Source organism: Centruroides vittatus, unplaced genomic scaffold (genome assembly GCF_030686945.1).
Source record: "Centruroides vittatus isolate TY-2023 unplaced genomic scaffold, ASM3068694v2 scaffold_861, whole genome shotgun sequence".
Classification (NCBI taxonomy): domain Eukaryota; kingdom Metazoa; phylum Arthropoda; class Arachnida; order Scorpiones; family Buthidae; genus Centruroides; species Centruroides vittatus.
The window spans coordinates 8,353,033-8,377,843 of NW_027122718.1; the positions used below are offsets into that span (position 1 = coordinate 8,353,033).

Genomic DNA, 24,811 nt, shown 5'->3' on the forward strand with positions numbered 1-24,811 from the left:
TGTGATACATTCATTTTGCAGCACCCAGGACAATCTTTCCAACAAGACAGTCCCAGGCCACAATTGGCCTGGGACTGTCTTGTTGTCATCATGTGAATTCTCATGCGAATGTCTTTGTGGATGCGATGATCTTTCTTGGCCAGCCAGATTGCTAGAGCTCTCTTCAATTGTGCATTTGGAGACTGATGGAGCATTGCCTACAACCATCTGGGAATGTCGATGACTTAGCCATCCAATTGAACCCTGTTTGGCAAGAAATCCCTCAGGACACCATCTACTAACTTTAGGAATCAATGCCATGTCAGATAATAGCTTATATTCAGGTAAGAGGTGACCAATATCTTATTGATTTCCTCATTCTGTGTAGCTCTTCTCTGGAATAAATCATCCAACTGTTCCAAAATTGTAATAATTTGTTTTTCTGTGCATGTATAATAAACATACCAATTTTGTTTCATTTGGATAATTTTTTCTAGGTGCATCAAGCTTTTTGTCAAAGAGAGTATATGGAGGCAAAATCATTTTTGTTAATTTTTAAATTTTAGAAATAACCAAGTAGGAATGCACCACAAAGAAATCATATTTTTATTTTATATTATCTTACTTGTAATCAATCAATCTTTATTATGTATATCAATTTGTTACAAAAGAGGCTTACAGTTATTTAAAACATAATTATTTTGTTAAAGGAATGTAAAACCATGGATGAAAAGTTAGTCTAGGATAAAACATGACTTTTGTTAAGAATATTTGGTTTCTATTGAATTTTTTAAAAATATTGTTATATTTTAATAATACTATATATTATATAAATGGGACATCTTTTATTATATTTTCAAAAATATTTTAATATTTCATTTATTATTTATGTGCAAAATTATAATTTTATAAATTAAAATTTGTATTTTACAGTATAATACTAGTAATATTGAAGAGCAGGAAGATTATAGAATAGTATGTATTTTTATTTTTTTAATTTGATAAAAATTAATTTTATATATTAAATTTTTATAAAAATATCTTATGTAGCATTTTTGTTTTGATAAACAAAATTAAAAGAAATTTACTAAAAGTGTTATTTGATTTTGTGTAAATTATGAGGCGTTAGGTATTAAATTTTAAAAATGTTATCAAAGATGCTAAGAAAATGCTAATTTGATGGCTTATTGAAACCAGATTTGTAAAATTTTCTGACTGTTTTGTTGGAGTACAATAGTCGAAGTTATTCCTGAATGTAAATTTAATGACTACATGTATGATCTATTATGATAATATTGTCATAATAGTTTTGTATGTATGAAAGGTTGATATAGTGTTAGTGACAATCCCATAGGGAATCGTTAGTCATTATGACTTCTGTGGTGTTATTACTATATTTGTTTTCTCTCTCCTTTCCTACGTATACAGATACGTATATGTGTATGTATGTATGTATGCATGTAATTAACACAGTGGTGTGCCGTGACATTTTGATGATAGGGAAGCTGTGTTTCTGTAAGAAGCCGACTTACAGGGGCAATCAATTAATTGCGCATCAGGACCCATTCGTATTCATGTGTTCGATAAGCCAATAAAAACTGTATACTTCTTTAAATGTATTTTTAATAGATTATCTGACATACTTAATAAATAACAGAGGTAATTATATTGAACTTTCTTATTAGATTCAATAAATTCCCTATGCCTTCTAAATGCCAATTCTTGCTTTGAGAAAAAACATATAACATCTATTAATCGTAATTATCTTGTTATAATTTTCAATATTTATTTTATATTGTCTACCAATGTTAAATTCTATTCTGCTTTGATTTCCAAATTGCTTCAATTTTACGAAAGAATCGTCATTCGTCTAAATTTTATCGTCAAAATGTTGAAATTTTTTTGTTGACGTATTTATATTTAATTTAGGCATTGGTCTTTCTCTTTTAATAATGTTTTCTTTTTCATTATATGGTCTTGAGCCAAAACTTTTTTAAAATAAATTTTTGAATCACTAGCCACGATATAAGGGCTAAAATTAAAATTATAAAAAAAACTTACTTGGTAAAACAAAATGTGTGATGAATATACATACCTAGTACAAAAAATTCTTCGATTTGTATGAATATACTTTTAAAGAAACTTATAATTAAATATAACTTTGTGAAGAAACGTACATAAAAATAACAAAATATTCTTTACTTTTAAATCTTAAAACAATCCACTTAGTGAAATAGCTCCCTACTAGTGGCTAATGAATGGAATCAGAGACGTCCTGGTGTTAGATCGCGCGAGTGCATGGCCAACGAAAGGACAAGAAATACGACTAAAACAAAACTTTATTTTTATTTTTATAGAAGAAAAAACAATTTTAACAAAACACTTTTCTCCTTCTCGCGTTATGATATGCAGGATTCTTTTAGGACTCCAACTCGGGACCTCGCACACGTGTAGGCGAAGGAGGGGGTAGACAATGGGAAAACACGTGGTATCACACAAAAGAAACACGGCTCAATGATAATGAGTTACAATGAAATATTATCCGAAATATTATAAACTAAGACTAAAAACTAACTTACAAACTATAGAGAGGAAAAAGAAAAGATAAATAGATATATAGAAGTATAAGAAGGAAGGTATAGGGGGTACCCAGGATATGATATGTCTTTGAGATCTTCAAGTCGGGGAATTATGTTCAAGTTGCTGGCTAGTATATTTCTTCTTTTCCAGTCAATAATCTGAGGATATTCAAAGAGTTCCTTGCACTCGGTCTTGGCACATGGAGTTCTTTCTTTTCTTTCGCAGACGATCCCAGTCCTATCTCTGTTCCACTGAACGAACCGTTCGGATTCTACCTTGCAGTCTGCTCCATCTCGGCTCCTCACCAAGAATGACCATTACTCCCTTCTACGTGCCTCGGGGTCTTTTCACTCTATTCGTCTTTCCCCTTAATTCCTGGAACAGGACTGTCCCACCCGCAAGGAAAGTGAAAAATCGAAAGATCAAGAAATAGGGGAAATAAAGAACAAAGAATTCAGGAATTAATGTTAGGCTTATAACTATCGCATATATACAAAATTATGGCGTACCACCACACTGGTAGGTGTGCAGCGCATGCATGCACGCAGGCTGCCAAATTCCGAGGGTGCCGATACCGGTCAATGTCAAATGCCTCTTTTGTCGCATCACTAGTATATCTCAAAGGACGCCACAGGGCTGTTGTAAATATTAAACGTTTCTCACCATACATGTAAATATGTTAAACTTAATAGTCATTTGTTTTCTAACTACTATAATTCATTTTAGTACCAGGTGTACACGGAAATCAGTTCCCCACTGTACTGAGCTAGTAATTGGTTCGGTTAAGCTTTTGTTTAAGTAAAATTCTGGCTCTTTCAGCAGGGTTTTATTTATGTCCCCATTCCCTAATCTCTTAATTATTTAACTACTTCTTAGTAGAAATAAGTCGAAACCAGTTACTTTGTACTTGAATATCTGTAGTCTTGGGAAAACATTGGAAAGACAAATTTTTATGACAATGGATATATAAATTGTAAATTTAAGGAAAATAAATTCTAGAGCTTTTTTATGTACCATTGTATGTCTCATTCATTAAATTTGTTTGTAAATGATGCTGCCAAAGTAACAGTTAATTTTTTAACACTGTACTAGAATTGCACACGTTTTTTCTGCATCCCCTTACAGATGGGACATACTAAATCGTAATATCACTGGTTTAACATTGAAATCCGTAAGTAATATAAGATGGGAGAGCAGAATAAATGCAGAATAAATATATCAAATATTTTAATGGAGTTTTTTTTTTAACTCCTGTCAACTATACAGAACTATCATAAAAACATGCCAGTAAACTCCTATTGGTTGGGTTAAGTTATAAATCTAGTCTACAGTGGGCAGCCTTTTTTATAACATGGGCCAGAATAAATTTTACGTTTTTTCTGCGGGCCATAGTAATTGACGCCTTCTTGTGACTTGTAATTTTTTTAGTCTGCAAATATGAAATAAATAAATAAAAAGTTAATTACTACATTTATTTCTCTTATCATTTTTGAAAATTACAAAGAATTGGAAAAATAACTATTAGTTATTTATTTTTCCAATTTAATAATCTATTAAAGATCTCACGGGCCAGATAGAAACTTTTCGCAAGCCATAGCTGGTCCGCGTGCCGGGGGTTGCCCGCAGTTGATCTAGTCTGCTCATGATTCACATAATCGGGCGAGGGTGGTCGAATATCTAGCAGGCGGCTAACAGCCCAGAACCGGTCCGGGATATAAAATTGGATGCTTTACGCATGTGTCACTTCTACCAGCTAAACCGAGTGAGGTTGGTGCTCTGTAAACTGCATGTGCCAATGCCTATATAATCTGGCTGATTGGAAACTGACCTGGTTTCGACATTCCTTCTGCCACCGAATTATTTGAATATACAATAGCAATCTTATCGTTTTTTTCACATGTAGTATAGAAATTTGTAAAAGATACATAATGCAGTTATAATAAAATATTAATTTTAATTAATTAAAAGTACATTAAAATATGAAAATTTATATTTTATAAAATACAAGGGAAGGTCATTGGAAGGTGGAAGCAGCGCTTCTATCGCTTTCAATGACGGCACACCACTGGTATGTATGTATGTATATATTTTGTTTATTCCATGGTTTGTTCTATATACTAGTTTACTTCCATATTACTGAACAGTGCACCCTGCATGTGCAGTTGGTCACTATAACAATGTCATGGCAGGGGGCAAGATCTAGATTGGTCAGGTGATGTTTCTGTGGAACAAGAAGGACATGATAAGGAGAGAAATCTTATCTTTTCTGTGGAGTTTGTTCTAGTGAGGTTTGTATGTGTGTTTGTGGGAGAAGAAGACAGATGATGAGCCTAGACAGTCATGGAGATCAGCAATGAGTTAGGAGCTGGACTATATATGCAATCTACTTGCATTGGAAGTTGTCAAGTATGTGTGGTTGTTCGTTGAGAAGGGCTTGTAAACCCGTGAATGCACGTTACAAGTATGAACACAGAGACTGATACACAATTAAAAGTCTTTTTATTTCCCTTCCGGAACACGGTTCTTTCCTTTTCTAATTTACAAATGATCCCAACTGGAATAACTTCACTGAGGAAGGGGTCGCCACGTACAAAGAATCACACCCGCGCTCATAACACAAACTTTTTACACCCGACTTAAAACTAAACTTATATCTACCTTAAAACTAAAAAGGAAAGGGGAAACAGATAGATTTAGGAAAGAACGAAAGTAGATAGAATTAGATGGAAGGTACTCGGGTCTACGATGATCGGTGTTTTCGCTGGAGTGTATTTTCGCAATGGCAGTTGTTTTTCTCTCCTTTTCCTTGTTCGGCTGTCTGCCCTCAACGTCTTTTGATTCCCTCGGTTTTGTGTCTATTTTCCCTTGGCCTCGACGGTCCTGTAGCCATCTTTCGACTTTTCCCGTTCCTGGTCGATCGCTGGCTCACACTTCCGTCCTTCTCGAGGTCCAGTAGAAAAGTGTCCCTTGTTCACCACTTAGCCTTCAGGGCATCCTCGCCTTCTTTTGTTCTTACTTAGGAGGGGTAATCCTGCCCTCCAGCAATAATGGTCAGGTTGTTTAGACAAAGGAGAAAGGAACGGAAATAAGAGAATGGAATGAAGGAAGAAGGAAGATAGAAAATATATATATATATATATATATATATGTATTTACAACTTATGAATTAAACAAAAATATACAAGAAAACAATATGGCTGACGGTCACATATGAATGGAAAATATTAATTGGAACTTCGAATGTGGTGATAAAACTGAAGATTTGAAAGATTAGTTTACTGATCGAAGGTAATTATTTCAATCAACAATGATCAATTTGCATATAAATGTCATTGTATTTTGTGTGGTGCTGCATGTGTAAGACTCCTGTTACATTTATACATCTATGTGCAGTTTGTATATGTATATATGTGATAGAAATTTTGTTATATATCTAGCTACATTTAAGTACAATAGAATTGTATATCACCTGATTATTCATGTCTCCCCCATTTCATTCAATTGGGGAACTACATCTCCCTTTTACTCTGCTTTTTCTAGCATTGATGTTCTGTTAAGCAGGTTGTATGATCTTTTGTTCTTTGTTTACATAACCAGTTCTATGAGTTTAACTAGCTATATCATAATTTTCTACAAACTTAACTAGTCTAACATGTTTAATTATATTACATAAGCAGTGGTGATATTCGAAATATTTAACAAAGGGTTCGCTAGCAGAAAATTTTTCCCTGACAATCACCGACAAACAAAATGGAAGTTTTGGCTAGAAATAAATACAATACCTTTTCTTGCGATATATCTAACAATCAGTGGCGTATTTGGAACGTAAGGGGCCCTGGGCGAAGACCAAGTAACAATAGTATATTAACTCTGTCGACCATTTTTTTTAGGCAGAGAAATTTTTCACCCCGAATGGCACTGCTCATAATAGACAGATGTTATCGTCTCTTGAAATACAATATCCTTTTTATTTCGCTGTCCATAGCCCGACACGTGTTCCACAGCCATCTTGTATTATCTCGCGTGTGTGAGATTGTGGGATCTCTCTTATGACTGGATCTAGTTTTGAGAACTCTCTCGAATCAATCGCGATTAAACCTCGTTTCGGTCGAGAGAGATCGCGCCAAGACATAGTCCCCGACCTCGCTCACAATCTAGATTGAAATGCTCGGTTGCGAACGGAGTATAAGGCTCTAGTTTAGTAGTATTACAGAGTATAATACGTATATTTTAATATGTTTTTTTTAAAAAAAACAAAACCACTGAGAAATGTTCCGTGTGTTTAACAAGGTTCGGAAAAACTGAAAATTTTAACAACGGGTTCAGGCGAACCTGTGCAAACCCGCTGAATATCACCACTGTACACAAGTATAGTAAAACCTTGATTTAACAGAAAAATTTCCAGTCAGTATATCATATGTGAAAATTACCACTCTGTTAATTTCAAAATGCATTTTATGTTATTAAATTAACAGGTTATTACTTTGCCAACTGTTATATATAATAGAAGGAAAGTATCTGACTTTTAATGAAAATTTCTGAAAATTGTGTGTTTGGAGGATTGATGCTATTAAATTTTGGTGATTGAAGATCAAGGGAGTGGGGAGCTAGAGGGGATCATGTGTCATATCTTGAGTAGAGTTGGATTTAATAAAGATTTTACTTGTTATTTGCATTTACAATTTTTTATATAAATCATCTCTACCCTCAAAATTGAGCTTATTGTCATTTTATAATAATTAATAATATAAACAGTTTTTGTTTTTTTTAATAAAATATAACAGATTGCAACATCACAATTTTTTAAATATTTTACCAGGAAAGTTACACAGCTTGTTGCTGGATTTTTTTTATTTAGAATGTTTGTGACAATTAGGGTTTCTCAAATGGGATCCCAGTTGTTTTTTAACCTGGGAAATATCCTGGGAAATTCTTCTCGTCCTGGGAAATCCTGCAAATTTCTTAAGTTCACTTTTTTCTTATTTTGTGTTAAGGTCAAGGAAATTTTGCAAATAGAAAGTATAATTAACTCATAAACTGTCAAAATACATTTGTTTTTATTAATTTTAAACCTACTTATTAGTTTTTTTAATTTTTCCTCGTATGACATGTCACAAACGGACAATAATAAATACGTAGCATATTTGTGGCAGGACTCTGAAAATTCTTTACTTGTCAGAACCTGTAATATCTGGAATTGTGCTTATGCTGTCTTAATTTTTAACCATCCCCAGTAGCTTCAATAACCTCATAACACCAGGTTGTGCAAATTGGGCAAGGATACAAACGAGTATGAAGTCTGCAAGTATGAAGTTTTTCTTCATAAACCTGATTATTAAAGCCAATTGAATTGCCGAATTATCGGGCTATAAGCTTGATGTTTATATTAAAGCATTTGAGTTAGACAAATCAAGAATAGAGAGCAAAAGAAGTACTACAATCTCAAAAATGAACTAGAAATCTTCCAGGCTACAGGTGAAAAAACACATAATCTCTGTCTTCTCTTAAATGCATTAAAGACAATTCCACTCAAATCTATTGAATTGTCTTTAATACATTTAAGAGAAGACAGAGGTTATGTGTTTTTACACATGTAGCCTGGAAGATTTTTAGTTTGTTTTCGAGATTCCACTCACATCTATCGAATTGGAAAGGGCATTCTCGGTAGCAGGACTTTTCATTACTAAAATAAGAATCAGATTGAGTGATCGGAGTATTGACCATCTTTGCTTCTTAAATATTAAACAATAATATTTTGTATTATGTTTTATTTGAAAAACGAAAATTATCTTTTAAGTTAGAAGTTTGATCTAAGACAATTTTTTTAAAATTTTCAACTCAATTCAAAGCATTTATTTGTTGTTATTGTTGTTGTATGCAGTTCCTAGCAAACTTTAATAGATTTTTTTCTATTTGTAAAAATTTCTATGTAATTCAAATGTAAATTACCTTTGGAGAGTGCAGAACATATTAAATTACTTATAATTATTTTTCATTTTTTAATCATTTGATTTCAAGATATTTTGTATATCTTAAAAATAATTAATTTTATCCCTGGATTTCCCGGAATCCCAGAAAACAGTTAACTTTTATCCTGGAATCCCAGGACAAGCAAAAGACTGGGAAATGAGAAACCTAGTGTAAATAAAATAGGAATTGTATGTATTATAAATAATACTATTTTTCTTTGAAAACATTTTATTAGAAAGTTAAAATTTTATGTGTCTTTCTATTCCATTTTTAATATACATTATTATTATTTTTTTTTAAATTAAAAGTTTTAAGAAATGACACTACTTGAAATGCTGCTGAATTCTGAATTTTGTTGATGTATCTGACTTCTTAACAACATGAATTAATTTAGCAATATACCTGAAATTGTTTTTAAAAAATAAGTCTTTTAAAGTATTTCTTTATCTAATTTTTTTGTTTTAAATTTGCATTCCTAAATGATTAGTTAAAATCTTTCAGTGAAATTCCATTGTAACTATTAAATAATTATTGATATAATAATACAGTGTAAAAGAAATATAATCTGCTGATACAAGTATTTTATAAATTAGTTTAGCACTAATATTGTTAGAAATGAAAAATTAAAAAATATGTTTTTATTTGAAAACTTCATTTATTTTCTTTTTTAATTATATAAATTTGTTATATATATAAATTAATATTTGTCTGAAATATTTATTATTTTTTTAATAATATTTTAAAGAAAAATAATAATGATTTCCTTTAAATTTACATTTTACTTTTCTTATACAACAAATACTGTATAAATAGTCGGTTAATTTTAACTTATATAATTTTATAATAATATATTATAAAGAATTTGTTTTAAAAATTTTGACTTTTTCATTAATAATTTTAATTACAAATAAATGCTCTTTACAATACCTAATAATAATATATTGTTAATTTTTAGGGAAAAGAATTTTTAAAACCTCATGATCAGTTGGAATTAAATGAAAAAGTAAATATATAAAATAAATTTAAATATGTAACATTTTTAAATTGCTTTTACTGAGAACAATTTAATCAATCTTTATAAATAAATTTACATTTTATAAAATTATTATTTAAATAATCTAAATGATATTATTGAGTAATGATAAAGATAATATAACATGAAACAAAAACTGTAAAGTTTTTATATCTTAATAGTAGTTCAAAAAATAAATAAATATATTTATGAAGAATATTTGTATAAAAAATTGTCTTTATTTAAAATTTTCTTTGCTAAAAATGAATAAAACTGCTAAACTTTGAATTGTATATACCATGCATAATGTTATAATATTAAATAATGCTTCTAGCCCACAACTTCTTATTTACAAAATCATTTGATTATTATTCAGGAGCTTGAAGAGAAAATAACAAGAATTCTTAAAATAGATAATCCAAATACTGCTGTCAATACTGTTGTTTACAGCTTCAAGGTAATTTTGATCAATAAAATTAATATTCATATTAATTTTATTGATCAAATGAACATTTTTATTTTTATGAACATTTATTAGCTTTAGTCTGGGAAAAGAAAACAATAATAAAGTACTGTAAAGGCTGTTGTAGTCATATCTAACAATTTAATTACTGTTTTTCTTGCTTGACATTTAATGACACACCTTTTGATTTTTTTTAAAATTGTGTTTATGTGTATTTCTTCTCTCTCTCTGATTTGTTAAATTAGTTTAATTAGACCTCTCATATGTGTTTTATGGTCATTAAAGATCAAATAAAGATACACAGAACAGTATAAAAACAGGAAAATTTAAAAAACAAAATATATTTACAGTATATATATATATATATGTGTGTGTGTGTGTGTGTGTACAAATACTTTGTACAAAAAAGTACAGTGGATCCACGCTTAATGAGCATAATTTATTCCAGAATCTTACTCGTAATACGAAACACTCATTTAGCGAAACAATTTTTTTCATAGAAATTAATGTAAAATACGATAATGCATTCCATGTCGAAAAAATACTCAAATATTTAAACGTTTATTCAAAGAAAATTATGCAGTATACATTGTTAAGGAGCATGAATCATCCTCATCTTTTCTTCTAACATGGAATGAACCAACCTGTAATGTGAATTTATTTGCAGAAAACAAAAAAATTGAAAAATATGTCTTAAACCAAACAATATGCCAAATTTTTGGGCTATGAAAAAGGTTATAATTAAATATTACAAATTAATTAATTTGACTAGAGGTAGGCAGTTATGCTTCCATCTCGTATTAAATTTAATAATTATAAATAATTAATTTTTAATTTAGACATTTCTAAAATTTAATTGCAATTTAATTGGTCATTAAATTTAATATGAGATGGAAGCATAACTGACTACCTCTAGGCAAATTAATTAATTTGTAATATTTAACTATAGCCTTTACATAGCCCAAGAATTTGGCTTATCTTTTGACGTGTTTATTACATAATGGGTTATGGTTTTGATGTTTATAAGTAATATGTGTGAACACAAATTTGGAAAAATATCTGATCACAAGTGACAGTAAGATGCTAGCGGAACGAGTGCTAAACACTGACTGATGGAACATGCACACAATCGGGACTTTCCCTCTCCTCGTCACTTGTTAAGCAAGTCATTTTTGTTACACTTTGTTTTGCTCATTATGCGAAATACTCGTTATGTGAGGTGCTCATTAAGTGAGGTTCCACTACATTCAAAAACATTAAGAAAACTTACTTCAGAAATTTCCATTTATGGAATTTGATGTTCTTAATGACTAAAGTGTGAAATGAAGTAGTTGTAAAAATGATTTTATCTTAGATGTAAATATTGCTCATGATAACAATTCTGAATTCTTAATGTTTAGATCATAAAATCTAATGAAAATCTTCTAGAGTTTTTCATTTATATTTTTATGTTTTATTGTATATTTTCATTGTAAATTTGATTAAACAGACGTTGATCATTATTTTTTTATTTGATTTTATATTTTTTAATTATTCCAACTGCTTTTGTGGTCCTATAACCTATCTTCAGGAATATTATCCTAACAATAAATATCAAAAGATCATACAAGCATAAAAAGTCATACTTCAAAAATAAATTATGTTAAACTCAAAGATGTTTAACACACTTTTTAACATATGTTTTGCTCTCCTTCTTCTTTTTAAAGTATTCCTTCCTTCTGGCTATAAACCAAATAGTTATTTTTACATTGCCCCATCAGTCCTTATTATTAAAATGATGCTTCTAAAGATGAACTATAGTTACTTGAAACTGCTTGGAGTAATGAGAAGTGTGAGCTTAAAGTAAGCAGTAATTAATATGATTGTTACTGAAATTGGTGTTAAGTTAAATTTGATTAAACTCTGATAAAGCAATTGACATAAAAAGATAATCTAGATATTTTATAAATAATCTTTTTTCTTCATATTTTATTTTGGATTTGATCTTAGTATAATTTGTTTTCCAGAAAGATCTCAAACCAGTGTTGATGCTTTGGGTACTAATTTTAAATTTTATCACGTATTAAGTTACTCTAGTTTGAAACTAATAAGATAGCTTTTTTATATAATATATTACAGAAATATAAAGAAATTATTATTATATATTAATGGTCATTAATCTTTTTTAATTAGGAATGCTCTTTTATACCAGTTAACAATATTCCACAAACAGAAATTTTATATTCATTAAAAGGAAGCCTTAAATCTAAAATTACCGAAGAAAATATCAGAGGTAATTATTAAATATAGTTATTTTAAGTGAAATTAATATATTTTTATTCTAAGAATTTATGCAGGAGATAATTATGTTCATTGATTAGTTCGGAATAAAACTGATGGAAAATTAGTAGAACTGGAACCACTCTAGGCTGAGCAAGCAGAAAAATTAGATTTAATAAAATTAGACACATTGTAAAAATTTAATGTTATTTTTGAAATAAAGTATAGAAATTCATTAATTCAGCACCTGATAATGCATAATATCCAGTAACTTGGCACCTTCTGAAAAATAGCCAATAATCTAGAATAGTCTGATGATAATCTGGCATGCTAGTACAGTAGAACGTCAATGGATAGGTTTAACAATGATGTCAAGATTTAAGATATCCAGATGTAAGAATGAAAACAAAGTCAACTCATGAATAGAAGTATGTGTAAAGTGGTATATGCTAGTTGGGCTGCAATTTGAAAAAATTGTAGACCTATAAATTCCCACTGTTGTCCATCCATATGTTTGTCTGTTCGTCCTCTGTCTTTCCTTAATCTTGAGAATGGAGTTAGATAGATGAAATCCGAGACTAGATATAGAAACCTTAGGAGCAGGAGGCCCCTATTAACTATATAAGAACTTCTAATGCAATAATGCTCCTTCAACTGCCGTATATCATTGGGCTATAATTTAGTGATAATAATTATAAATTACTAATAAATTTGACCCTAGAGGGAGGCATTAGGTGCCATCTCATATTACATAATACAAGATGGCACCTAATGTTTCCCTCTAGAGTCAAATTTATTAATAATTTATAATTATTATTGCCAAATTATAGCCCAATGATATATAGCAGTTGAAGGAATGTTATTGCAATGTATTAGGTTTAGTGGGATGTTTATACTTCCAATGGAAACTGGAAATCACATTATTTCAATTCAAAAATTTCCCCTGAAAGGTGTTAGATAGATGATTAGCATGACTATAGTGTTAAAGGAAAAGTATGATGTACAGGGGCAAGACACTAATTTGAGGAGGAGAGCATATATTTTAAGTGAAATAAATTAAAAATATGGTTAAAAATTACATCCCGGCATTGTGACAATATCACAATAAATAATTGCTCATTGCTATTACTTTTTCATGATTTTTCATGATAAAACCAACTGTTTCTGCATATAGATTCCCACATTTCTTTGATGCTGTCCTGAATAGTCTCTGAAGAGATGGTATGAATGGATGACATATATTTGTTTGGTTTGCCAACAGTGTAAAAGATCCTGTTTCTTAAATGTTTTCATGTTTTAGTTTATATTTTTCCTTGCTCCATATTATTTTAAATAGCATTTTCTTATTGTCTTACAATCAGTTATACTCTATTTAAATACATAAATTTTTATATATATAGAAAACATTAAGGGGAAATTTAGTTTATATTTATTAAAGTAAAGCAGAATCACAGTTATGTTTCATACATAATTTTGAAACTTATTTAGATAATAATAACATTTTGAAACTTATTTAGATAATAAAATAAATGCAAGATGAATCATCTTGCATTTATTTTATTGTTTAATTTGATTTAAAGTAATCCAAAGCAAAAGGTGCCCAATTTTGCTCTTTTCATAGTTGTGTTCCTCCCTGCCATTCCAGCTACTAAACATAGCAAGATAAAAATTATTCTGAAAATAACTTCTTGAGTTGACATTCTTTCATTATTTCCCAATTATTTTTTAATTTTCGTAATTTCTGATTATTTTTTAAATTTTACATTATTAATGGTAAAACCATTGTAAATTTTGGTTGGGAGGATGACATCATTTGAAGAGCTGAATATAATAATGGCATATCTCACAAAAAGCTAGAATTTTAGAAATTAGAAATTTTTTGCATCATGGATTTAATCTGTGCAACAGTGAAATCTGAATGAACTGATGGATATTATTTACAGTTACAACTGATGACTGAACAGTGAGATAAATAGTAAAAATATTAATGTAAGGACTTTCCATTATCTGCAGTTATAAAGAAGAAAGTAAGGTTTTTTATTGCAGTTACATTTTGTATTTCAGAATGAATTCACCATTAAATTATTGAATTTTTCTTATTATTGTGATTTGTATACCATTATTTTCTTACTGCATTGCAATTAGAATTTTTTTCCAAGACTCAAGGATTAATAGAAAGTAAGAAAAGCCTAACACCATATTATAATTGATTTTTATTATATTACAAAATGATTGCATTTCCTTTTTTTCTTAAATATCTCATTTTATCTAATAATTGGGATAAGCTGTTATTGCTTTCAATCTGTCTTTCTTTTCAATTACACCTAAGCAAAAAATGCTTATGGATACATAAAGAAGAAATAAAAAACTGCATTTTATTAAATGTTATCAACTTAGGTATTAATTTCTGAATGCAAATCAACTACAAAAATATTTACTTGGTTATTCAAACCTTTTCAGAGAAATGAAGATCATGTGAGGATGGGACATATGGTCTCATGTTAATATTAATCTTTGTTAGATTTATGTTCCTTGTTAACCCTTAGCCTGCCGTTTGCCACGCCCCCTTATTTTGTAAAACAGCCAAGGTCAAAATAGGTGAATCAGGCAATATTATTTTAAAAATTCACTAAAAATTAAATTATTATTTTATTCATATGAAAAAAATCACATATATTTATCAATATAGTTAGTTTTAAATACGACATATTTCGATAAAGTTTGTTTGAAAAATTTATGAGAAAAAAAAAATATATATATGATAACTGACATTCAGACTTGAAAATTTGTTACTATTTGTCAAAATTAACATTGCCTGGTTACTTCATTCTTATTGTCACTGAGCCAATACGACGTACAATATTGTTCTGTACAATTTGATATAACATTTATGCATGTACGTTTATTCGTTGTGAAATTATCGCACATTATATCAAACATTTGTTTAAAATCTGAACTTTATTCTGCTTTCAACTAATATAATGAACTAATATACTTTATTCATTTTATATCAAACAAGATTATTTATTTTCGTAATAAACATATGATTACCAGTAGCAATAGATGTAACATTTTCGGATATTTTAGATTTAAAAATATAAATTAAAAATTAAAAAATATATAAAATATCAGAACTGAAGGTCATAACTTGAATATTTATGATGCATTAACATATTATAGCTGAATAAACTTATTATAGCATTAATGAACTTATTATAGTAATATTATTGCATAAATATGCTAAAAATAAAATAAAAAATAATCAGAAAATGAAAAATTAAGGAAAAACCATCGATAATTAAAATTTTTTAAGTCGACAAAACACCACCTGGACAAAAATATGTGAAACAGACGATAAACAAGACGATACCGTCAAGTGCTGACATCTGTTGTCGATAAATTTTATAAAAATCGATTTTTAACAGGGTAACGATGAATCGGTACCCTGGCCGTTTTGCGAAACAATTAGGGTAACGATAGATCGGTACCCTGGCTGGGAAAGGGTTAATTTTATCTATACAGAATATGCTAATGTGAAATATGTTTTCATTCGTTAAAGCATTAAATTAATGCTATATTCTGAGAAAATTTATGTAAATATATTTATTTGCTCTTATTTTTCCTGTTTATTTGTAACTTACCAACAATTTTTTACAGCAAATATTTTGCTGGGTACAACTAATATATTGTGGCTACACACCATATTTCCAATGTATATTTTGTATAAATTTATATTACTTTAAAATTGTATATTCCCTGTTTCCCTTTTATCTTCCCTATTGTCTATTCTTTCTGGAATGTTCTTGTTTAACCCTCCTTCGTTGGTATGTGGATGACTAATCCTTAAGAACAAGAGAGTGGAATGCAACCTTGCGGGCAAGAAGAGTAGCATGTGGGCCATTCTGGAGCAAGAATCCGAGGAGGTCGGACAAAGAAATTGGACTCTCCAGTGCATTTTGGCCTTGCATGGTAGAGATAAGAACTTTGAGAAAAGAGAGAATAATTCATTTTGAGAAATAAGAAAACACCTTTGGCCCTTCGAACTGATTATAAAAGTAGTGAGAGAAGTGAAATCCTTCATCATCCCAGGAAAGAATCTTGTCCCATCATACCAATGCGACTAGAATATCGCAACATATTTTGGGTACCCCCTTTCTATGTCCTATTCTCATTCTTCCTTTTTTAATTAATCATCATCTTAAACTAGTCATACATAGTCGTAAGCACCTAGCTGTAAGTTTTGTATAATTTTAGACGATTAGACTATTGATTCAGGTAAAGATCATCACACGAAGTTAATGTCGGGAATCAATCTTGTATCATCTTTTGTCTGGTTACTAGAGTGTATCATTTGTGGGAGAGGTATTAGTTGGCATTCTCAAAGAATCCTGTATTGTGTCAAGCGAATAATAAATTTCATTTTTATGTTATTCCTTTGTCTATGTAGTTTGCTCTTTCATCTCACAATATATATAACTGATGTTTTTATAAAGAGTTGTTATAAATTGAATACAGACATAGAGAGCAAAGCATTATTGTTGAATCATTGAAGACAGTCAGAAGCAAGGTTCTAATATTTGTATAATTTTATATTGTTTGAAACTGTTTCTGTATAATCCTCATGATAACTTTTTATATGGTAATATTCAAATGAATATTTTTGATAAATTGATATTTTCCATTTAAATAAAATTTATTTTCTTAAACTGCATTTAACTTGCTACTTCATCACATTTAACTTAAAAATATTTGAAATTTATTATTTTATTTTTATTGTATGTTCATGATATATCATGATTCATTCAGGACTGAATTCATTATGTGGAATATCTCCATATAAAATGAAAAGATGAGCATGAAATATGAACAGAAGAATTTTTTATTTCGTGTTGAAACAGTTGACATACATTATTTGTAAAAATATGCCACTCCACCAGCTGGGTAGTGGCACAAATATGATGCGTGATTGTCACATTTGCCAGTAATGGAGCATTGGGTGAATAAATGTCTGAATGCAAACAGGGGCACTTCCAGCATCTTCTATGAGACATTACTATTTATCATGGGCCAAGTTATGTTTTACATTACATGTTATTCAAATTGAGCAGTCATGAGTTGAGGCTTGAATCCACAACTGGCAAGCACACCACATGGCAAGCGGAGATTGCGGGTTCAAGCCCTGCCCTGGGTCAGTTCTTTTCTTCCAAATGGCTCTAAATTATTTAATAAATTATTAAAAATTATAATTATTAATTTAGTTAAGAGATGGTGTCTAACATCTACCTTTAGTAGCAAATTACTTAATATTAATTATTAAATTAGTAAAGTTATAGCCTGATTTATTTAGGCAATCATTTGGTGATATAATAATATCTATCATTGATTAATATTGATTTTTTTTTTTTTTTTTTTTTTTTAGATCAACAGTTAAGCAGAAAAAGTTTTGAAATTGATGATGATGAAGCAGATGAAGGAGATTCTTTTGATAATGTACAAACTACAAAATTAAGAAATATGTTTAATTTTCATGATAGAGCAAGTCTTACGAATATTAAACTTTGCAAAGTGAGAAAAATGACTTTGTTCTATTAAGTTAAACTAATATTACTTTTAATATAATTAATACTTTAAAAATTCTGTATTTTTTATAACATGATAGATTAATTTGATATGAAAATAAAAAATTTTAATTAATTTTTAGTGAAAGTAGCTTATGTAATAATCCCTTGATTTATATATTTCTTGAATTAGTGTAGTTTATTAATTGATAACAAGCATGGGTACCAATATGGAAACCCCCTAATAAGTCCCTTGTTAAGTAATAATTTCAAGGTTATGATTTTTTTTTCTTTTATCAGTTAAAACGCAAATAGTGTTGTAGAACGCATGTGGTGAAAAAATAGTCCGACGAGAGGATAAAGGAAATTTTAACAACTTTATTTTAATTTTCACCCGCGTTTGTTAAATTATACAGGATTCTTGATACACGTTTGTATTCCGACACTCCTTTTACAAAATCACTTAAAACTCGGCAGAGTCGTAGTCGAAAAACTCGCGACAAAAGAATTGATGTACGCGACGCGTTACAGAAGGGGTGCGAAAAAGGAACTTATAACTAATTACTTAAAACTACTTATGCTAGAGAGGGAAAGAGAAGATGTAGAAAATAGGACAGAACAAGACAAGAACGGGTACCCAAACTTAGCTAGTGAACTCGTGATGGTGGCTATAACTCAGGCCTTCTTGGACGATACGAGATTCGACGACCGTAGATGTTCGAATTTTCTACTTCGTGTTCTTCCGATAGACTTCCAGAAGAGCTTTTTTATCAGATTTCTAGAGTTCTTCTCTAGATTCCGTAACGTTCGGTCTGCTGCCTCCTTCGTGCTCCCGTCGGCGCGAAATTCCTGGAGACCTCACTAAACACGTCCTCACAGCTCGTCGTCTCGGCCCAAAATGTGGCCAGTCTATCACTCTTTTAGCCCCTGCAGGCTATCCCTTTTTCTTTGTCTTATAACCAGTTCGTTGCCACCCACTGAGAGAAGTTTCCAGAAGAAAGAGAGCAGGGAACAAAGGGTAGAGAAATAAAGGGAAAGAGGAATATATACATATATATAAAAAATATACAAAAAAAATATGGCGTAAGACCACATACGCCCCCCACACAAGGTTAATTACCGTAATGCAACTTACGGTAATCTAATCTGCGACCCCTGAGGTCGTACCGTCGTTGCGGTGAAGTATTTAGTTTTATTCCAGGATCACTGCAGGTGTTTCTTTTCTCATACCCGTCTTGGTTATCCTGCGGCTCGTCTGGAGCGTCGTTTGTTCGATGAGTCCAATTCCTGATGTATTCATCAACATCTTCATCGATTGGATCGTTACTAGGGTTTTCTTCTCCTGGTTTTGTTGGACATTTGTATGATTCACGTCTTTTTGTGTGTTTGTACATTGGAAAATGACACAGTTTTAGGTGATCGATATGTACAGTGAACTTATCATTCCTATTGTTATTGCCGATTTCCACTGTGACGGGGCCAAGCTTACGTAAGATCCGATAGGGTCCCTCATACTTAGCAGAAAATTTTCCCGAGTTCTTATTTCTACCTTTGCGAAGAAGCCATACACGCTGTCCCTCGCTCCAATCGTTTAATTCCCTGTTTTTGTTAATACGTTTTCGATTAGCGCGATTCCGCCGTCTCCTCCTATTATATGCAGTCTTTCTTATGGCGTTTAGTCGATCTCTTAATTCCATCCCGTAAGGTCTTTCAGTCTCAACGCCCTGCGCTTCCTCGGGTAATGCAACGGGTATGCGGTACTGCCGAGTGTTAATCGGGCGGGTAGATCTAATTATAGGTTTATGGGATGGCCCTTTCATTCCTGTTATTTCTTCAATTGAATCTGAGAAGCGTGGAGGGTATTTTTCGAGGATACCAAAAATTTTCTCCCTTTCAGCTGGTTCTAGGCCATCAAGCCCTTGAACTTTAATGGGGGTGTTAGCGAGGCAATTCATTAGTGAAACGACACTCCCAGATATGTTATGCGGCTTAGCATTCATCGACTTTCTTAGGTTTTCAACAATTTCCGGGATGTTCTTAATGACATCCATGCCTAAGATAGCCTCATATTCCACGTGTTCGGGGAAGGACATACACGCTATGGTCGTAGGGTGTTCCGCTTCGCTATAAACTACGGTGACTCGAATAAGTTGTTCGCACTCCGTTACTATCCCATCTATGCCCTGTATCCCCAATTTTTCCTCTCTAACGTTAGCTCCCCTGACGCAATCTGGTGGAATCCGTTTTAAAATTACTGAACTTAGCAAGGACTTTTCTGCTCCAGTATCTATGAGCGCGGTTACATCCTGATTATTCATCTTACCCTTAAGGAGCGGGAGACCTTTATCTGATTGAAAAACGTGTGTAGCCAGATTTAATTTTACACCAGGAGTGCGATACTGGCAATTATGACACTCCTTTATAAGTTTAAATTTTGATCTGTTCCGGGTTGGGCAGCCCCGGGCGAAGTGTCCGGTATTTCCGCAAATGAAACATTTCTTGTTCGAAGCTCTACATTCCCTATTCTGATTACGCACGAGTTTATTCACTGCTTCTGTTAGATTCTCGATTTGCCTCTCTAAGTAGTCGATCCTATTTCTCTCGTCAATTCTGGGGATCGGGACAGTATTATGGTCGCATTACTAAGCCTGGGATCCTCTTCTGCCGCAGTGTAAACCCCCTTTCGCTCAATCTGGTCGCTACACTCTCTTTCGATTCTTTCCTCTATTTCCGCAAACTCGAACGCCTCCTCTAAGGATTTTGGGGACCGTCTCACTACATTGGCTCTTATCTTTCCATTTAAGCCTTTTATAAACCTCTCTGTGATTACATCGTCACGCAGCGCTTCGATTTTGCTATGGTCCTTAACCGCTCTGGACAACAAAGTCCTCGTACGTATAGAAAAATCAGTTACAGATTCATTGGCCGCTTGTCTCAAGTTTAACAACTGGTCAATAATATTTTTTTCCCCGGCCTTTCTCTTATCAAAGCACTTTATCAAGTCGCGCTTTATATCATCATAGGAGGAAGGATACTGTTCTAAAAGACAAAAAAAAATATTTAGCGGCTCCCCTTTCAATCTAGCCTGGAGGACTGCAATTTTCACGACATCACTCCAACCCGCTAAGTGTGCGATATTTTCCACAGTCTGAAAGAACTGCTTTACATTTACTGAATCGCTCTGCGAATTCGAAAACATGGGTATCATCCCTAGGAACCCGGTGACTACTAACGGGGGATTACAGTTGGCCCCGTCACCATGTACAGTACTTCCTACTGGATTACTCATCGCCATAATAATATAACACTTCGCAATCAATAAATGAATATATACAAACTATAATAAACGTTCCCAATGAAATTCTGCCGAATAGTCCCGACAAGGAGTTTTTTATAGTCGGAATCCTGTCGCGGACGCCATTATTGTCAAACGCACGTGGTGAAAAATAAGTCCGACGAGAGGATAAAGGAAATTTTAACAACTTTATTTTAATTTTCACCCGCGTTTGTTAAATTATACAGGATTCTCGATACACGTTTGTATTCCGACACTCCTTTTACAAAATCACTTAAAACTCGGCAGAATCGTAGTCGAAAAACTCGCGACAAAAGAATTGATGTACGCGACGCGTTACAGAAGGGGTGCGAAAAAGAAACTTATAACTAATTACTTAAAACTACTTATGCTAGAGAGGGAAAGAGAAGATGTAGAAAATAGGACAGAACAAGACAAGAACGGGTACCCAAACTTAGCTAGTGAACTCGTGATGGTGGCTATAACTCAGGCCTTCTTGGACGATACGAGATTCGACGACCGTAGATGTTCGAATTTTCTACTTCGTGTTCTTCCGATAGACTTCCAGAAGAGCTTTTTTATCAGATTTCTAGAGTTCTTCTCTAGATTCCGTAACGTTCGGTCTGCTGCCTCCTTCGTGCTCCCGTCGGCGCGAAATTCCTGGAGACCTCACTAAACACGTCCTCACAGCTCGTCGTCTCGGCCCAAAACTGTGTGGCCAGTCTATCACTCTTTTAGCCCCTGCAGGCTATCCCTTTTTCTTTGTCTTATAACCAGTTCGTTGCCACCCACTGAGAGAAGTTTCCAGAAGAAAGAGAGCAGGGAACAAAGGGTAGAAAAATAAAGGGAAAGAGGAATATATACATATATATAAAAAATATACAAAAAAAATATGGCGTAAGACCACAATAGAAAGCAAGTTTAAAGCAAGTCCTTTGTAATAATTTCTTTTATATTTAAAAAAAATTGAATTTTACAACTTGTTAAAATTTACACAAAGGAATGGTATTTAGAACTCATGTTTTACAAATAATTTATAAAATCAAATTCATTTGAAGTTGCTGAGTCTTTCACATCATTTTGGTGCTGCCATTTTTGTCCCCAGGAATTTTGCTGCAGACTGTTTTGCCATAGGACAGTTTGTTGCCCCCAAGTGGCTACTGAAAGTCGTTGGCTTAAAGGATTAATACAGAAAAAAGTCATCTACATTATTTTTGAAAAAGTACATAACACAAATCTCAGAACACATTTGATAATTCTTGTAACTGATATCCTTATTAAGATGAAGAAGGTTAAGATTTTTTTTTTAATCAGTTAAAATGCAAATAGAAAGCAAGTTTAAATTATATTCTTATGGTTTTAGTGTTTAAATTTGGTTTGTGTTTTGGTGGGAGTCTGTAAACCTTTCACTCTGTCATTTGAGCAGCACATAATCTTGGTTTTTTCATTTCATATTAAAGTATAACTATGAATTTTTAGCTACTTTTGGGCTAGATTTTGTGATCGTCTATTTAAAAATCTTAGATATCAGGTTACACTGATGTAGGTTTAGAATGCATGAATGGGTTATATATCCATTACATGATATTGTTAGGCTTGTTAGACCATTACATGATTTCACATATATCAGAGTTGAGTGGTTAAATTGTCACCACAAAGTTAATCATAAGGTATGCAGGAACTATAAACCTCTAACAAAATTTTCTGTGTTTAAACATTTTTTTTTTTTTTTTGCTTTGTCTTATTATTCACAGATTAAGTTTTCCTTCTTCAACTTAAACAGTGATGCCACAAACTTACATTAAAAGTCAGAAAGGAGGTAACCTGCTACCATTTGAGGGTTGAGAAAAAAGATGTATTTTCTAATGACAGCTGTATAATTTGATGAACTAGTATAAGTCTCTTTAATCCAAAATAATCTTTAATGGTAGATTTATATCCCACAGCCTTTATAAAAAGGCTGTGGGATAAATCTACAATTAAAGATTATTTCGGATTAAAGAGACTTATACTAGTTCATCAAAAAAGATGTATACAAAGTTAGATGGAAGTCAATGAATATCATACTAATAGATGCCCAGTTGTGGCGATAGAATAAATAGCAAGTAAATGCATGTAATCACCTGTTTTCAATGGCTAATATCTTAGTTAAAGTACTTATTGAGCACATTAAGGTCAAGTTACAGATAGTACTGAAACTCCATGCCAGATTATAGCACAGTCTAGCCATCAGATTTCAGGTCCTGTAGCAGCTAAATCACTATTAATACAACAAATTAAGTACCAGTAACTAAAATAAATATGCTTTTAGCCTCAAATACAAATTAAAACAAATAGCATATCAAAACGTAGCTAAATTAGAAGAGCTTGTTACATTAGGATGAGATGGAAAAAAAGATTCAAATTATTCAAATATAACTTTTATTAATATGGGAATGCATTTTGGGTGCTTAGACTCCTCATCAGACTATTCAAAGAGTAAACACAATGGTAAACATGACAGTAAACACAATGAATCTTTAAATTATTGTAGCAAAACAAAGTTTACAGAATATTATATAACTCAGTGCACTGTGTATACAAATACGTAAATTACCAAATTAACACTAATTAAATTGTACTATACAATAATAAAAACTCGTCAATGGTTGTAGTTAGTTTTGAACCAACAAATTAAGCTGTTGTCTTCATAAACATTGGTTTTTACTGAATTTAATTTTTCTATTAGTAATCTTTATGTTGAAGTAAGTTAGTTTTAATTCATATTGGCCTTTTTTACATTATGTTGGTTAGACCATCACTATTTTACGAAAAAATCAAGTGTATTAACAAATTAAGTGTATGATTCAACACACTATGAACAGAAGCAATGTCCCACCTCCAAAATCATTATCCTTAGTAGATCTTGAGACACCCACTAGTTATCAAAACACTTTTAAAGGCAACATTTTTTTTGCAGTATGATAGCAATCTTAGTAATGATCGAATCTTGATATTTTTAACTTCACAGTCACTAGAATTATTGAAGAGCAGAGACCAATGGTTTTTAGATGGAACCTTCAACCTTTTCTATTACATCAATTATACACCATTCATATGATTAAGCTCAATGCTATTATCCTAATAGTTTACATGCTTCTCCCAAACAAATCCACAGAAACATGCACCAAAGCATTAAGTGAACTTAAAAATATGAAGTCAAGCTTACTACCTGCTACCATTATGATGGATTTTGAGTGAGCTCAAATCAAGACCTGTGAGTTTAACTTAGCTGAATATTGTGCACCATACACAATTTGATTTATTTTGCTTAATAATATAATTTTTTTTAATAAAAAACTCACAACAGCCAGGAAAGTTACACAACTCTTGTTGCTCAATTTTTTTTTTGTTTTTTCCTTTTTAAAATATGTCAAATGTAGATCAATTTAAGTCCTCTACTGATAAAATCAGCTTTATGAGGTTTGTTCTATAGAATAATAAATACATTAGAGCAATTAAAATGTAGAAAAATGTCAAGTTATCCAAGCATTCAGATACTAGAGTTTTACTGTATTTTGAATGGTTTTAACTAACAGTAGGATTCCTTATTTTTATATTATTTCTGAGAATATATTCAATTAATTTTCTTTATTAAAAAGCAAAAGACATGAGAAAAATCATTAATTTTACTAAAATGTGAGTAATAAATTACT

The 24,811-nt window shown here is 31.4% G+C and overlaps 1 protein-coding gene across 2 annotated transcripts in view; it reads left to right on the plus strand.

Annotated features, from left to right (window-relative positions):
- LOC136990009 (dynein axonemal intermediate chain 1) overlaps positions 1-24,811 on the plus strand; it is an 85,625-nt gene that overhangs the window by 7,641 nt on the left and 53,173 nt on the right. For both annotated transcript variants that reach the window (XM_067288328.1, XM_067288329.1), the window contains 5 exons: positions 913-954; positions 9,485-9,532; positions 9,918-9,998; positions 12,177-12,276; positions 17,683-17,828. In XM_067288328.1, the coding sequence (XP_067144429.1) occupies positions 913-954; positions 9,485-9,532; positions 9,918-9,998; positions 12,177-12,276; positions 17,683-17,828 (417 nt within the window). The remainder of the gene's footprint in view (positions 1-912; positions 955-9,484; positions 9,533-9,917; positions 9,999-12,176; positions 12,277-17,682; positions 17,829-24,811) is intronic.